The 17,920-nt window shown below is 38.5% G+C and overlaps 1 protein-coding gene across 1 annotated transcript; it reads right to left on the bottom strand.

Moving 5' to 3' along the window:
• Positions 1–3,946: 3,946 nt before the first annotated feature.
• On the bottom strand, positions 3,947–17,893 carry LOC113672819 (serine/threonine-protein kinase OSR1). Its single transcript, XM_089182620.1, has 17 exons — positions 17,770–17,893; positions 17,588–17,700; positions 16,526–16,634; positions 15,107–15,248; positions 14,443–14,498; positions 14,013–14,122; positions 12,939–13,040; positions 11,749–11,891; positions 11,478–11,526; positions 10,288–10,353; positions 9,775–9,918; positions 8,736–8,805; positions 7,815–7,851; positions 7,297–7,349; positions 6,725–6,793; positions 6,253–6,317; positions 3,947–5,573 (listed from the first exon to the last, which is right to left on the bottom strand). Exons 1-17 carry the CDS (start codon positions 17,834–17,836, stop codon positions 5,502–5,504), a joined length of 1,467 nt encoding a protein of 488 aa, XP_089038746.1. The 5' UTR covers positions 17,837–17,893; the 3' UTR covers positions 3,947–5,501.
• Between the last annotated feature and the right edge of the window lie 27 nt (positions 17,894–17,920).

Genomic DNA, 17,920 nt, shown 5'->3' on the forward strand with positions numbered 1-17,920 from the left:
GGTTGATTACTTCGTACTCCGTCTTGGTGGTCTCATCTTAAAGGTTGAGTTTAATCACGTTCTTCTTGTGAGTTTGGCCACGTTCACCTAGTGAGTTTAATCACGTTTTCTTCGTTGTGGTCGTGAGGTTGATATGGAACTCGTGATAAGCCATGTTCTTAAATAAGTTAATTTGCTAGTCCAGGAAGAGTAAAATCTCCCTGGTAATAGGTCGCGTTCGACACCTTCGTGTTCCCAGAGGTAATTTAAGGGTAAACAGGTGATGCCCCTCATGTTTCGCAACAAGAAGCAATTTGGGGGCGTTACTTGTGAGCGCCTTTCTTCTTTAACTCTTGTGACCAAGATGTTGTTATGTAACAATCTTTAAAGGAGATTTTCTCTTAAGATACACTGTCAGGTATAAATAATACTCAACACCAAGGTTATTTGTAATTTTTATATTGTCGATCTCGTTTCTGTTCTGGCCGATCCCAAACGTAAAGATATGAAAATTAGGGAGGAAATTGATTTTGTAACTGCGTAGACAACCCTAAGTTTCTTACTCAGTATGTGGGAACTATAATACGTAGTCAAGCGTGATTCGCTAGTTGAGATGGTACGATGACGACACAAGAAAATTGACGGCTTAGAAATGTCATCCGCAGTGTCATCTTTATAAGCGGAGACTCTAGTTTTCCCTGATATATTGAAGCTAGTCCTCATTGTAACAACTTGAGAAGAAAAGAAATTAAAGAAGGATCAACCAAACCACAAACGAGTGTTAGAGAAATTTATTCCAACAATACCACATTTCAAAATCAATCTGTCTTAATTTATTTGTAGACAAATAAATCCTGGTTAGTTTAGAATAAGTGGGCGGTGTAATACGTATAGTGTACACTTACGAGACACTTCTCTTAATGGCATAGGTTAATTCGTGATCTTTGGACGCGAGCTCGAAAAAAGCTGGGTCGAGCAAATCAAATCGAGGCTAACTGGTAAACGTGCCACATCATAATCGATGTAATAATAAGACAGCAAAGTTAAAAGTTAAAACTGCAGCTAACCCTGACCCTGAAGACAAGTTTGTCGTTTTAAAAAAACGAAAGTTAAGACTAGGAGCCCATTAGTGCTGTTAGGACTTTGTGAACTTGGTATTTGGATAGTTGGCCAAATTTGCACACTTATTTGAGTGTCTGGCTACCACTTTAAACTAAACCAGAGAGTAACATACACAAAATTTTGAAATACAGTCAGAGAAAACAAAGAATCAACTCGAATAACACTTACATTTGTTGCTGGGTTACTTTAGCTGCAGTGGATGCGAATTTTACCGTGATTTGAGAACTACTGCCTTTACGGGCAAAACAAAACTACTGATAACGAAAGATTTAGAAAAAACATTTCATAATAAAAAGTAGCGAGATTAAGACGTTTCGGCGACGACATGTCACCACTATCAAATGTAAAATTATTCTGAGTTCAGTGACGTTCTATAAAGAAAGGAAAGTGTGAAACTAAATTAGAAAAGAATGAGATGGAGTAAAACATAAGAATGTACATCATCAAATGAACAGTTTCGCTGGGATGGAGTCTTTTTGAGTGTTCAGGTCGGTCTCTTTTTCCTTATCAAAAACATCTCATAAATAATACACTCAAACTTTCCGCGGCATTTCTTTAGGATGGCAAATTGCTCATGAAGATTGTTCGGTCTTTGATTGAGTTCAGGAACAAGAGCAAAGGTATCTTCGACGATACCCTCGCTGGCCGCTGCTACAAATTTCCTTTCAGTTCTGAATGATGCACACCCAGCAATCAACAACAGCTTTCCCTTCGCAGGCATGGTAATCAATGAGACCGATAACCGCCTCAACACCTGCGTCTGCAGAAGAAACACCAACAAAGTGCTACTACTCCATTATTAGAGCCATGTTGACAACAGATCCAAACGATTGTTAATAAGGACTCTGATTGATTGCGCCAACCGCTTGTCATCCTCACCAGATCTTTCCTCGAAAGAATGTGAAAAATCAATTTTAAATTACACATTTTGCATTAACACATTTCACACGAACGACGAAAAATTACAACATTCATGAACGAAGCAACGTCAAGTAGGAAAACAAAAGAAAACTAAAAGTGCTAACGAAGAGGTGTTTGAATCTAACAGCTGTTTTCTGGTATGGCAAGCTTTCAATTTCGTCTCCTCGTCGTCATTTTTCGAGTTTCCGAGTCGGGTGATTATCGGAAATTGTCGGCTATAGCAATATGGCGGACTAACCTTAAGTTTCTTTTTCAGCAGAGTTTTAGCTCACTCAGCCGCTAAGACCTGCGCTTGCAAAGGTAAACAAAATTATGAATAGCATCGCCATCATAATGCCCTTGTTATAGTTCTGCTGGTTGGAAAGATCCCCAAGATGAAATTTCTGTTGTCTTGTACCTCTAGCCGGTAGGACCTCAGGAGGCTTAGAAAATACTACCAGTTAGTAAAACAGCTTGCATATCTAGTCAACTTTGTCCAGTTGTTACAAAGGTTTGTTTCGCATTTTACTTTATGTGCACTCCAAATAAGTCTTACACTCTCTTGAATTATTTTTTTCAAGAATACGTATACATTTATTTATGCTTTTTATTTGGTCTTGAACCTTTAGCTGGTAGGATCTTGGCGGGCTTATAAAATACTACCAGTTAGAGGTACAGCTTGCATATTTAGTTGACTTTGCCCAATTTTATTACAGTTTGCTCCACATTTGACTTTTCTGCTGAAAATACAGAATGGTTATCACTTATATATACTGAATTCATACAATTATATAAATGACATTAACCTGTGCCTTTGTTATCTACTGTATTTTCAAATAAAAATTGCTACTAGTAAAAATATATCAAACCTTTCTTATTTTCACATCAACCAGAAACCCCTTGCCTTTTGCCAAATAATGCGTGCTTTAGTTTCAGGTGATTCCCTATAAGGCGTCATTTAATGCTGTAGCATGTGTGCTGTGCTATCAAATAAACAGTGGTAGGTACACGACCAAGGAAGAAGATATTCTTGAAAAAAATGATTCCAATGAGATCCTACCGGCTGGAGGTACAAGACAGTAGAAATTTCATCTTGGGGATCTTTCCAAACAGTAGCACTCGGACAAGGGCATTATCGCGGCGATACTATTCATAACTGTTGTTTACCATGGCAAGCGTAGGTCTTAGCGGCCACAATGTTAAGCTAAGGCTCTGCTGAATAAGAAACTTAAGATCGACGAGGGTGAAGGAAACAGCCACACAAAATTTAGCGAAATTTCTTAGATTTAAACTCAACAATGTATTCTTCACATGGAAAGTATGTTATAATGTTCATGTCTGGTTCAATCACATCGCTTGACTGTTAGTAAATCGCAAATAGTGTTCCAAGAGTAGTCCGCCATATTGCAATAGCCGACAATTTCCGATAATCACTCGACTCGGAAACTCGTTACTAGTGCTCCTCAGGCGTACCTCTGGCCGGTAGGGTTTGGACACAACCCAAACACAGCGGTCGTGTGTCAAACATGAGCAAGTGGATCCAATTTGGCAGCGCAAAAATATCTTAAGAGGATAGAGGACCTTGCCAGTGTCACCACAGGTGGCCCAAACATCGTACGCGATCTGTGTTTCAGACATTTAAGACAATTTAAGACGATGCTCTGAAAGCTGCTCTGGATGCTACCTAGGGTGCTAGAAGGGATACACATTGGTATCCTTGTCTTCCGTTGATTTCACGTCTCTGTGTTCATGAAGTCATTTTAAAGCCAATAGTGGGACTTAGAACTTTCAGACGAAACCCCAGAAAGTTTAAGACCGCCTGGACGACTTAAAACCGAACCCAGGACCCACACGGGTATGTATACCAGAACACCAGGACAAATGTTGTGCCCATTCTAGCAGGTGCTCCTGGAACGAATGCATTAAATAAATAGCAGCCATCACATGAACTCACATTTGTTTAATAAAATACTTTCTAGCTCAGTTTATCTAGCAGTAGTGGGGTATATACTTCAGACAAGTTAGCGCGTTGCATATGAATGCATTGAACGCGTTCCAATCTATACGTACATGACTAGCACAAATTCACAGACTTGAAGTTCACGAGAAGATATTTCTCGACGAGGAACAGTATGAAATGTGTATTACTGTGCCTTGACCAGTCAGAACCAAGATATTTCCTTTCGAGCATACTAGGAGCCAAAGGAAGACAAGAGTGGAAATCGTTCAGGAGGAAAGATTTTCAAATGAGGGACAGTATGAAATGTGTATTATTGTGCCTCCACCAATCAGAACCAAGATATTTTCCTTTTATGCCAATCAGGAGCCAAAGCTAGACGAGAATGATATTTCCCTCCAAAGGACCGAGTTCTCGTGTGTGGCTCTGCTGGTATGGAGTTGTTCACAAAGAAATACCAAAGTAGAGCTCAAACTCGCAGAGAAACAAGACATAAAGAACCAAGGGGTAATAAGGCAATTAACTGTCCTCGAGGCATTAAATGCATTTCCCACACATAATATTCCTGCCGAGTGAATATCATGCCCTCTTTTGTTGTAGCGATCAAGAGGAAATTTGCCCCTTGGATATCCAAACAAACAAAACAAAAAGACAATGAAAATTTCAATCTAACTTGCAAAGTCCGTAAAGGACCTTTTATAGAACCCCAACATTTGCAAGTGCTGTTGCTAAATATTACGCAACAGCCCCTTTTTGTAACTAAAGAGGTCAAAAAGAAAAATGTTTTCCGTTTTGTAGCTAGCGTTCCAGAAAGAGAAATTGATTAGTTCCTATGAGGAATCGAACCACAAAACCTTCAGATTTTCCTCTACCACTGAGCCACATAGGACTTCGTTTAATAAGAGGTTATTACCAGATCCACACGCAACAAACGTCTTGCACACCACTAGGATCAGATCTATGTGCAGGTACATACAGTAGGAAAAGGAGAAAGATGGTGAAACTGGTTCTTTCTTCCTCGTGGAAGTTCATAACTGTTCCGTTGTCCCTCTTTCTTTAATTGACGACCAAGCGAAAAATTTAGTTTCTTTCTCATTCTAGGAGAACAATTTTATGGGCCGGCGCTGCACCATTTGACCCCAGGGTCTGAATGTTAATTCTCCCCTCCAGCTGCGACACATTAACGTGTAAATTAGCGACGAGAATTTGGTGTTGGATCAAGATGACAATTTCTGCTTGATGGGTTTGAGTATTTTCACAACCTGTTTGCTGCTGAATTTATAGATATTTATAGATATTGAAAGGAGAAGCTAAATATTAATCTATTCTAGGAATTAAAGGATTAACTGCTCGCTGCAGCTTTTCCATTGGTTAATTTCCTCTTACGATTGCATTAACTCTTCTCTACTTAATTCGTCCAATGATTTCTCTTACATCCTGTTGAGAACAATATAGCTAAAAAATGGAATATGGTGAGGGCCACAAAACTAGATTACTTTAATATTTCTTTTCTTTTTGAATTACTAGTGCTGTTCCACCGTCGCTAAGAGTTTATCGTGAGCTGCGCGAATCCAATCAACGTCCTATCATCGGGAGGTTCATGACTACTTGATTTCTGCAATTATTGGGAAAAAAGTAGTAAAACAAAACAAATAAATTAAATGAAACACTACACACATCTACCCTAAAAAGGTTTCCTTATTGTGTAAAGGGGGTAAGTTTCTAAAGAAACTGTGGTGCTGCGTCGGTGAGAGAGTATAGCAGGTAATTTAGTGTTAACAACTGAGTTGAAGACGTAAATTGGCCACTGTAAAGGGTAAAAAAGCTAACGTTTCGAGCGTTAGCCTTCATCAGAGCGATTGATGAAGGGCTAACGACGAAGGGCTACCGCTCGAAACGTTAGCTTTTTTACCCTTTACGGTGGCCAATTTTACGTTTTCAACCCAGTTGTTAACACTAAATTTCCATATTGTGGTTGTGGTAGCTATGTATGCACATCGACCTTTTTGAACGCTTTTTTTATCTCATTGTTTGCTTATCCGTAACAGGTGTTGTTTCGTCGAAGCTCCGGTTTTTTTTTTCCGTTTTAACTAGCGTCTAATTTCTCCTTACAACATCATCGCTAAAATCACACATTAAGGTCATAATGATCACCAACATAAGAAGTTCTGGAAACTCTCATATTTAATTCTATAACAAATGTACAGAAAACACAATGGAGAATGCGTTTACTGATTTAAGAGCGCAAAGGGCTAAAGAAATGTTTGTAACCTAAAACAAGCAAATATACTCACAAGTGGAAAAGTCATAGACTTGCTGCTTGGAGGATCATCGATTGCTTTTCTTAGATTGGCAGCAACTGAAAATGAAACATTTACATACATATTGATAATAAAATAAACTTCACTGCCAGCAACAAACAGTTAATAGGGTAAAAATGCAATTAAACTTCGAACCAGTAGGAACATAACAATTTAACAAAGAAATCTGGACTGTTAAAAAAGAGCCCTGTAAGACACTAGAATGCAGGAATATATCAACAAATTGTACGACTCCGATTGCCGTAAACAACTGTTCCATTGCAACTATGCCCCCCTATCCCCCCTCCCCCATTTTTTTCCCAAATGGAGCGCCCAATCTGAAAAGCATCAATAAGGACGTGAACAAAAGCTGGAGTTGCCGCAGTAACAACAATATAAACAGTTACTAATGAAAATTTATTGGATTGGATTAAATTGAATTACGAATTCAATTAAACTTCCTTACCAACAACTAAATCTTGCCCACTTATCAAACCTGCAGAAACCAACTCCTGTGCCACACCCTCAGCAGTATCTGCGGTGGCACCAGATCAGAATGGGTGAAACGAAAACAAAAAAAAGAAAAAAACCAGTTATCGCCAGAGTTCCAAAAACCACTGAGCGTGACAGTGAAATCACGTCAATACTTGTAATGTTAACGATCACGATGGTGATTATGATATTAATGAAAATAATAATTATAAATAAATATATGAACTACCAAAGAAATGTAATGCAATATTACTACATAGCTCACTGAGATTGTTGATCTGTTCGCAAGGGTAACAGTATGTATAGCAAACCAAGAGGGGAAATAAGCCAGAAATTATTAAAAATATCAAAAGATAATGAAGTGTAACAGTTCTTGGCTGGAAACGTTTTCTGCAAATCAGATGGTCAATTAAACTAAACAAAAACAAAAAGCTGTGCGAGGTAAACAACTCAGGGGAAAAAAACAACAGGTTAAAATGAATTATTATCCATAAGAAGAACTGGAAATCAAGATATTTTGAAAAAGAGGCAAAATATCTCACTAACCTTTACCAGGAGTAAAGTCGAATCTGATATCATTCAGTTCTTTCTTTGCATTTCTGTTGAGGGAAAAAAAAGGAGTTTGAGGGGAAAGCTATGAATTCGATATATATCCACTTATATCCACGCTGTAACTGAAATACGGTCAAAGTAGGCGCGCTAATTATGAAGGCCTTTATCCTGAAAAGATTGACGGATGATGGAAACTATTACCAGTTATGCACATGAAAGAAAAAAATTTAGATACAGTCACATGTAGTAATATCAGTCCACCACAAGGTCGACCCCATCATTACGTCAGGTTCTCCTTGATAGCTACCCCCTTTTAAGAGGCAATGCGTTAGAAGAGTGTCTTACCCCACAACAGAATACCATGACACGGCCAGGGCTTGGGCCCAGACCTCCCGATCAGGAGTCCAGCGCATTCGCTCACTGCTGACATAACGGCACACTTTTCATGATAATCATTTCACAAACGCTCCTATCACTAGATTTTTTACGGACGAAAAACATGAACAACTCACCTTAATCTAAGAGTAAGATCCAAGTTGATTTGTGCCGCTGAAAAGTGAAAATATTAATTAACATCAGGGTGAACACCAAAAAATTGTTACCTGCGGGATCAAGAGCACTGTTTCGCAAGTTTTCTGCAGCGTTAGGAAGGAACCTAAGGAGAGGAGCGCCTTTCAAATGATTGTCTTAAAATAGTGTCAAAGTACTCGCCGAAGCTGATCAGAACAAACATGAAAAAGAAAGTCAAAATTAAAAGCAGCCAACGAGAACTTAAATGGTATATTTCTTTACGAGAACAACCGATGCAAGCGCGGGAAAACGAAGTAGGCTTCCGAACTGATGACAGGATAGCAAGAGTTTTCTACTTCAGTCAATGAGAGCAGAGGCTATTATCTGAAAAAAAGAAAATCAAAACAAAACACACTAAGACGCGGATTACGTTCAACACTCGTTTGAAAATTTCTCTTCCCAGCGCTTCCTGAAGTATAGTATCCTAACCAAGGCTCGAAGTGTTCTTGTGTGACGGAGAGTTAACTGAATTCTCGCGACATCGTTTGTCAAGAACATACCTAACAGTATGAGCTGAAAAAATTGGTGCGATGAAGCTGGGTGAGAAGGCAGATAAAAATAGAAGGTAAATCCATCCCGATAACCGTGCTGACACAAAATGATCGGTACAGTCATGAAGCAAAATCTTCGCTTAAAAACAAAAGGATCCTTGTTTTATTGTGCACCGTACAGACCAAATCTTGAACGGCTTGAAAACGACCTCTGCACTTCAAACGCGTAAAGTCATTCGAGTAACCAAAAATAGTCGTTAATGTTCTCGGATACTTTAACTGGCTCCCTTCGCCACTTGCACGGTTAGCACGCAGATGAGTTTACGATACAAAAAAATCTGACGTCTGATTAGAAATAACATTTTGACTTACGAGGTTTAGGCGATGTCGGTGTGGACGGTTGAATGTTGACTTTTGGTCCTTCGGATTTTGGTGCACTTTCCTGAAAGAAGAAAAAGACAGTTTTTCATATTTGAACCCTTTAACCCCCCAAGAGCGACCAACATCTCATTTCTCCTTACAACATCACCCCTGAATCAAACACTAAGGTCGTGAGAATAGAGGAGATGATCACAAAGCAAAGAAGCTTTTGATTGTCGAAAAATTCTCCTTACCAGAACCCTTGGAAATGTCTAGAGAGTAGTATGGAGAATATGCATACTGATGTTTGGGAGTAAAGGGTTAATCAACATTGAAAATGTGTAACCCAAGGATACTGATGTTAGTCTTTAAGGTAGTCCTAGTTTATTGTTCTCATGGTACGGTAATAAAGAATAATGGGGTGATATCGTTTGTCTCTCATTGCAACGTCTCGACTGCATATTGCTAGTCCTCTTCAGGAGACTAATTAAGCTTACGGTTATGAAACATTGTGCGCCACTGTCATTGATTGATTTTCAACAGCTGTAATTGGCGCATTTCGATTTGTTTCCTTGGCGTGTGTCCTTAGTGCACAAATGAAAGAAACGTGCCACTCTAAGTTGTTGAAACAAAAAACACATGGCAGCAGAACGTAAAGTTTGCTAAGGTGTTGCATGGGCAGTTGATCTAATCGCCTGGAGAAGTCTGCAGTCTTAATGTCGCTGGTGGTGATTACAAGATGGGGTGTATCTTGCGATGCGAGGACTAAAATCTCAAAATATGAGATAATACTTCTTGGGTTGAAGGACTACCTTTTATGTCAAGTTTTTTCCGAACTATTAATACACCTGGGTAGAGAAAAGCACTTTCAAAGTTAGTGTCCTGCGCAAGAAAATAACACACACAACCCGTCGAAGGTTCTAAGCTGAATCGTCCGATCCAGAGTCCATTGTGCCAACAGTAAGGTTTCCTTATCATCCTCAAAGTACTACTACTACGGCACAATTTTCCGAACCAAATTTTTTTACCTATCAATCATTTATTATTTTACCTTGACATTATCTGCTTTTGCCGATTTTTCATCGTCACCGTCACCGTCGCTGTCACCGTCGTTTTTCGCCTCGTCATCAGACCACTCCCAGCTGCCATCGGCAGCTCGGTGAAGTCGTCCACTGGAGCCTGGGACTCGCTTTACCTTAAAACGAAGATAAGTGAACACAATAAAATGCATTTGTGATAAGTCTAAATAACGATTGTACAGCAACGAAGTGATCAGGGAAATCGAATACCAAAAAAAAAACATTTGACCACGATATCATTACGGATCAAGTCTATTAGATAGACACTTTAACTCCCCAAAGGAATAAAAATGTAACTTCCCCCCTCAATTTCAACTTATTATCCGGCACAAATGTATTAAGAATACACAGACGTATCGGTTGAGGGTACTTCTCTTGATCAAACACCTAATTCTCTTGGCTCTCTAACAAGGAAATGATAACAGCTTGATGGGATAATTGCGATGCGCATCTTGGGACTTAGGGGGTTATATAATCCTACATACCTTTTGAGATCTTTCACCCAGAGAGGGCATTAGCGGGACCAACGTCTCCACCAGAAAATCCTTTTCCTGCAAGAACACAAGATGAAGATAATTTCAACAATCAAATCTTCTTCTCACCACTCAAACAAAAAAATAAGAAATAGAAGCCGCAGAGCCTTAGCAAAATATGTTGTTTTTCACTGAATACAAACTACATCAGGTTTTCCAGCTCCCTGATGTAAGGAAATTTTATTAACGGTGAACAGCATGGTAAATGCTTACTTAGAGTTGAACTTGTAACTGATGCTAAAATATTTGTACAGCAACCTGTGAAGGTAACCCTAGCTATGTAGGGTATCATAATGTAACAAGTAGATTCCATGCTGCTGCGAGTCTGTTGAATAATAAATTTTAGATAACGTCAAAATGTGGTAAGAACAAAAAAAGTGGTAGTCGAGTGTGTAACTGATGTTATTAGACGCAATTTGAGGTCTTCTGTGATTTATTAGGCAGTTTTCGATCCCCGTTTGTTTCTGAGTCACGTGTCCAGACTCCAGTGGTCACGTGCGCTGTTTGCCGTTCACGTTTGAACTTCGGGCAAGGCAGTTTCAGGTAATTTAACCCCTCCACGCTTTTTTTTGTTCCTGTTCGAAAGTTCCCACGTATGTCCTACAAATATACGTGAGGTGAAGTCTTGAAACCAATCTTTAAGCCACGTTTTGTGTTTGAAATGAAGGACCCCTGTCTTTTGTATAATTCAAGAGGGCGGCGCAAGTGTTGACTTTTTTTTCAGGTGAAAGCCGACGTCGATCTAAAAAGCTGAAAGCCTCGACACTTCTAACTTCTTACCACAAACTGCTGACCGCGGTTTGACGTTAGCGATGAGCACACCAAACGTGGATTAAAACTCTTATTGTTGAACAAACCCACGACAACATGGAATCTATTTGTTTTACATGATAAAGAAGAAAAATTACTACTGGCGACGTCACTTATGCGTCTGTCTTCCATTAAACTGTAGGCAAGAACTCATCAGGGGATGAGCTATGCAGCTCTCTATTGCGTTAAAAACTTAAACCAAAGAGAGATCTAGATTTAAGGTCTGAGAACGGTAGACCACCATTTCCAATAGCAAACGAGATTTTTGCATGCCTGTACTCTTAAGCTCAGGAAGACAATCGGTTGACCCATAATGTAATTCACAAACGTACCCGGGCTTTCTTGAAAAAATGATGTTTTAGAAGTTCAGAAGCGTCTGGTCTTAAGAAAATAAAACACACAATAAATGTCAGCGCATTATCATTTTGAGTGGAAGGAGGGAGGGGGACAAAATTTGAAATGGTCAGGGGTACACTACGGTGGCAGACACATATTTTGCTGAAGAAATGAAGATAGTGATCTTTTTAAGCTTTAGCGAAAGTGACAGAGATGATACATAAATTTCTATACCACACACGTTACCCATGCATAATGATACCTTACCTTTGAGCGGGATCCTTTACCAAACAGCTGCTTATCATTTTTCTAAAAATTTTGGTATACTTTTTGTAGTTTTCCTTGTTGCCTTCGTTCTGTGCCACAGTGTCAATAGAGGGTGGGTCATTTTGTAACGTCAACATCAGGACCTAACGAGGATTGAAATGTGGTACTCAAACATGGAATTATTTCTTACGCACTTACCGGCTATATATATTTCCTGAAATGTGGCTGAAAATTTGAAACATGGCTTGCTCACAGGACTTTCCACGAGACTGCTTTCAAATAACCTCACAGATTTTTTATAATTTAAGCAACTAAAATCAACATGTTAACCTTTTAACCCCCCTGGAGTAACCACTATCAGATTTATCTTTACAATATCAACCATGAATCAAACATTAGGGTCATGAGAATAAGAGAAATTATTTCATGGTCAAGCTCTTGATCATTAAGCAAATTCTGCCTGTAAGTGCCATAGAAAATGTACAGAGAACAGTACATGTGAAGGATTTCACATGGATTGGAATAAATGCATAATGCACTACAACACTCTAACATACAGAGTACACATATGTGGGAACAAGCTGCATACTTGACTGTCTAATCAAAGGGAGAAACTTATATAAAGTAAAGTGGTGTGCTGCTCAGCAGCCTTGTGCATCATCAATAGCGCCAGACAACAGAATATCAAGTGAAGCAGTGCATCACAATTTGTACCCAAATTTTCCCTGCCCATTATTTACATGTAGAGTCTGTATTAAAGTCCTTCATCCTGAATCATCCCCCTTATTGTTTTGTTTTGTTTTGTATTTTCAGGTCTAGCCTCCACCTTTGGAGTTTGCTGGACTACAGTGACAAGCTGTAAATTGCTGCAATGTTTTATCTTATAAAACAGAAATCCTGTCCAATACATAATTATGATGACAGAAAATATTGCAACGTGGCACTGTTTTCTTTGCCCAAGTTTAAAATAATTTTCTCCACTTTTCCTTTTTTAGGAGTTGCAGTGCACAACACTTCTTTTACTTTTTGACATACAACTTATCAAAAGAGTTCTTTGACTCCCTAATTTTGGGGAAGTTTGTTTGAATCCAAACAGAAGTAATAATCCACTGATCAGTGTATGTACATGTAGATGTGCAAGTGAAGGTGCATTTTTGCTACAATTTTTCGACATATTCTCACAATCCTACCTTCATGGCTGGAAACTTTGCATATGGAGCAATTCCAGTGGCCAACTCAATGGCTGTAATACCAAAACTCCAGATATCGGCTTTGTGGTTATAACCATGAACCTGATGATGTAAATATATGGTGTATGCACAAACTGCATTATTATCATTTCACAGTTAACATGGTCCCTCACCCTAGTGTTCTTAAAGGTTAGTGGAACAGAAAGCTGACAACATACATCCCTGTACTCTAGCACTTAAAACACACAGATCAATTTACAAGTTAGTTGGAACAATATACTGTAACTAATTCTGCGCAGTTTTTGAAACAGCATACAGTGCTTTACATGTAACATTCAGACAAGCTTTGTGGCTCAAATTTCCCTCTCTTTTAAACTATTTCGAACTGGTGAAGAGCAGATAACTTTTTCCTTTCTTTCAGATCATGAGAAGGCTCTCAATCCTTTAATCCCCAGATCAAATTTGTAATTCCCCTTACTGTCAACCATACAATTATCATGATGTTAGTTCAGAGAATTTAGTTTTGGATCCACTAATTATCCCCAAAATTGATATTTTCCTTTAATCTCATCACTTATCTGGTTGATATTGTATTGATATTGTAAGGAGAAATTCTGCCTTGGTCACTTGGTTAAAAGCAAAGATGAGCAAACATGAGGATGAGCATGAAATTGGCTAACAAAATTGGAAACAGCTCCGCAGGAATTCTTGTATCTGCCTACTAAGTGCAGGTAACATGGGCATGTAACCAACTATCTTCATATTTCAAGATATGGTTTTACAAGTGGGCCAAACAAAATGTACACACACCCCACACTTAACAAACTAAATACAGTTTGCATGCTGTATTTATTTGATTAAATTCTCAACTTTAAATAAGTGTCTACCTTGAAGGTGGGAAAAGTTATTTAGCATCCACCTTAAATAAGCATCCATAAATTTAATATGGGCCCATGGCGCTGAATTGAATAAATACATCAACATACAAACTGCAAAACATGAACTTCAAGGAGCCTTAGACTCCTCTTTATAGTATTAATAAGTATCCCAGAAACAAAGTCACCATGATCATACCTGTTCCATGACTTCTGGCGCCATCCAGCATGGTGTGCCAACAAACGTCTTCCTGACCTTGGGTCTTGACCTATCTCCATAATCACTTATAACTGAACTGACACCAAAGTCTACAAAACAAAATCACATTTGTTTGTGTGATACTATAGACTCTCATGTTATGTGAATGGGGCCAGGATGGCAGGAAACCCTTGTAAGGAGGGACCTTTAGACACTGAGCAGTATATTTAAGACAATAAAACACTGATGGAGAAGACTATTTGGAGATGAACACCACATACTGCTTGCCATGCTAAATAAATGACTTCTGTTCATAGAGGCACTTACAAGGAAGGCCACAAAAAATACAAAAGATGAGGATAACAGGTTTTTCTTAATCAGAAATATAACTCTCCACAGGAACAGATAAATAGTCTCTCAATTCATTTACCAGCCAGTTGAACTGTGCCATCAGTAGCCAGCAAAATGTTACCAGCCTTTACGTCCCTGCAATTGATGGATAAGGAAGATTAAGGTAATCAATAAAATCTTATGTGATACCCTCTTATGGATGTTTGTAATGGGTAGGCAATGATTTAACCCTTTAAACTCAATGAGTGACTAGCATCTAATTTCTCCTTACAATATCACCCCTGAATCAAACATGAAAGTCATGAGAATGAAGGAGATGATCACCAACTAAAGCAGCTCTTGATTGTTAAACAAATTCTCCTTGTCAGCCTCTTTAGAAATGTATGGAGAACAGTATGGAGAATCTGCATACTGATGTTAGGATGTAAAGGGTTCACTTAAAATTACTCAATCTAATTTAATTTGGCTGATACAGGTGTCAAGGAAAACCTAAAACGACAATCCAAGAATCTAATGCAATGGAAAATGTAAGACCATGTCAAAATGATTTTATATTTGGGTCTAATTAGTCCACAGAGCGGCAAGACCTTTTAGTAACAAGAAAAGATTACAGTATGTTGAACTGAAACCTAAAAGACCCTAACTACTTCCAACATTCTACTGAAATTATTTGTTGATCAATAAAAGCCAGCTTGACAATTACACAGTATTCAATTATACACTGATCATGCAGAACAATTTACCTGTGTATTAGCCCCTGGCTATGAAAATAGTCCAGACCCTTTAGAACTTCTCTCAAAACAGATGCTATGACAGCCTCATCAAGTACACCTTCGACAAGGTGACCCTGTTTCTTCTGGTGTTTGATCACATCAAGCATTGAACCTAAGATACACATGCAAGAAGATCAACAACATAAACACATGGGAGAACACCTTTCAGAAAGTTTCAAGTCAAAATTATTTTAAAATAAGCAAAAAGAGTGATCCAATAGTTTTCTTCAGTCTGTGGTTTATTCAAAACTTTTTAACAGGGTACACAGTCTATATATGAGAATGAGCCAAACAACTTCTCTTTTGCTCTAAAGAAGGGCTAATGCTCAAAATGTCAGCTTTGAAACTCTTAATGACAGCCAGTTTCCATTATTAACTCAGTTGATAAAATCAAAATTAACTTCTTTCTCTATTTCATTAGAGGAGGTGTGGTGGCCTCATGGTTAGTGCGCTTGACTCCAGATCGAGTGGTCCGGGTTCGAGCCCTGGCCGAGGTCATTGTGTTGTGTTCTTAGGCAAGACACTTTACTCTCACAGTGCTTCTCTTCACCCAGGTGTACAAATGGGTACCAGCAAATATGCTGGGGGTAACCTTGCGATGGACTACCATCCCATCCAGGGGGGAGTAGCGATTCTCCTAGCCGCTTCATGCTAAGGAAACCAGAGTTAAGTGCCGGCCCCATGGGCCATTTGGGCCTGTATAAAGGCTTTACTTTTTTACTTTTTCTATCTCATTGGTAGAATACCTCACATGCATTTATATATTAAATAATATGATATTTTAGTATAACCTTTATGTACATTTAACTTCAATACCACAATCTAAACCAGATCTGACACTCTAATCAGCATTGAATTTCTAGCACTGACAATGAAAATGAAGTATTTTAGACCAGAACACCAATTTTATCCCCAGTACCCTTATTTACAACCCCTCTCCATCTGAACAATGTTACAAATTGTTGTCTGTGTTTGTACAACAATGACTGGGACAAAGGGGAAATTGTAACACTATGCACTTCAAACCAAATTTAATTTCTTGACACTTCCTGAAAAGTGGCATTATTGGTGTTATATGCCTACTATTGTCTACATGTATGTTGTATCATTTCAACTATTCTTTCAACACAAATTTAGCCCAACTTTGTTTAGTGCAGTCATTCAGAATCAGTAGAATCTGAAGCCATCTTTCTCCTTTACAGATTACTCATGATGTTTCTTTAGACTTTGTTGGTTTAAATTTGCCTTGTGTTTGAGAGAAATTTTCCTACATGTCTCTTGCAGACAAGGTTGAAAATATTCTAACAGAACACCTTGAAAATCTCAATTGTGGCATCTTTTAATTAAGAATTGTTCCAACACTTTGAAAATTCCTAACTAGTTTCCTACCTCCATTCAACAACCTCATGACTATCCACAGTTCTTGCTTCACCACAAATGATGTGTAGTAATTCACAACATTCTCATGATTGCACTGGCTCATGGTACGAATTTCTTTCTGCATGAGAGAGTGTAACACAATCAGAGCACTACTCATAGACGCATTCCACAAAACTTCCATCAAATAACATTTATGTAGAACTTGTACTGCAATAAAATACAAAACTGATTCCCTTATCAGGAACATATTTTTTTCCCCACAGATTTTAACAAAGCGGAAGATTCTACCCACATGAAGTTTACAGTGGCAACTCAAACAACTGGAATGATTGCTCTACTTAAAGATTCTTGTAAATTCATCTCTTATAAAGCCTTGACTGGTCCTCAGTTTTCTTAAGCTGTGTTCCACCTTTTAACTACCTTTTTTCTGTTCATTAAATCATACTTTTCGAGCAGCAAGCCACAAAGTGCACAAGCAGAACATTAACTGTATATGCAAATGTCGACAGATTCCGTAATCAAACGAAAGTGAACATTTTTGCACAAAAACAAAGGTTAATGAAGACCAACGAGATAAAAACAGCAAAGACGATTCGAAGCCTACAAAAACTTGAAAAATTGTCCACAGATCACTTGAGAATAAAAACACACGCAGTCTTGAAATCATTCGAGTGTGAGCTGCCATCGTGGAAAAATGGATAAATTAATTAAGCAAACATTTAATTGTATTTTTTGGGGAGAGACGTGAGCTGAAATTTAACTTGCGAGCGGTTTTTGAGGGATAGACAATGTTTTCTACAATTCTCCTCGACGTAAATGGCTGTAAAATATTAGTTCAAACCAGGCCATTTATACAATCATTGGTCCATAGGAAACCAGCAGATGTCGATAGGTTAGTAACGGCCTCGATCTGTCAGTAGATTTTCTTGATAGCATATGATCGGCTTGTTGTTGGTCCGGGAAAATACCGCAGCAAGAAATCTCACTACATGATCATCATAGATATAAATTAGGCATAATTAGTTTACAATTGAAATAAACGAATTCTATAATTCACAGCAGCTAACTTACCATCATTTCGTCAATACTTGCGCCGCACTTTTCCAAATCAATCCTCTTCACAGCAACACGCTCATTGCGAGGGATGCACTTTGCAGCTTGAACAACAGCTGTCGCACCATACCCTGAACAGAAAATTTATATCTGGAGAAAGCTGTGTAATTTAATTTGAAAAATTACCATAATTATCTTACCTATCACCTCTTGTAGTTCGTACTGATCCTTCTCGTTAGGCCATCGGACTTCGACAGCAGCCGCCATTTTGTCCTCAGTAGTATAGCGAAAATATTTATTAAGGGGGTGGTTGTAAGGGCTGGATTGCTATTCGTTACCAGCTTCTTTAAA

This window comes from Pocillopora damicornis, chromosome 9 (assembly GCF_964200805.1).
Source record: "Pocillopora damicornis chromosome 9, jaPocDami1.2, whole genome shotgun sequence".
Taxonomy (NCBI): Eukaryota; Metazoa; Cnidaria; class Anthozoa; order Scleractinia; family Pocilloporidae; genus Pocillopora; species Pocillopora damicornis.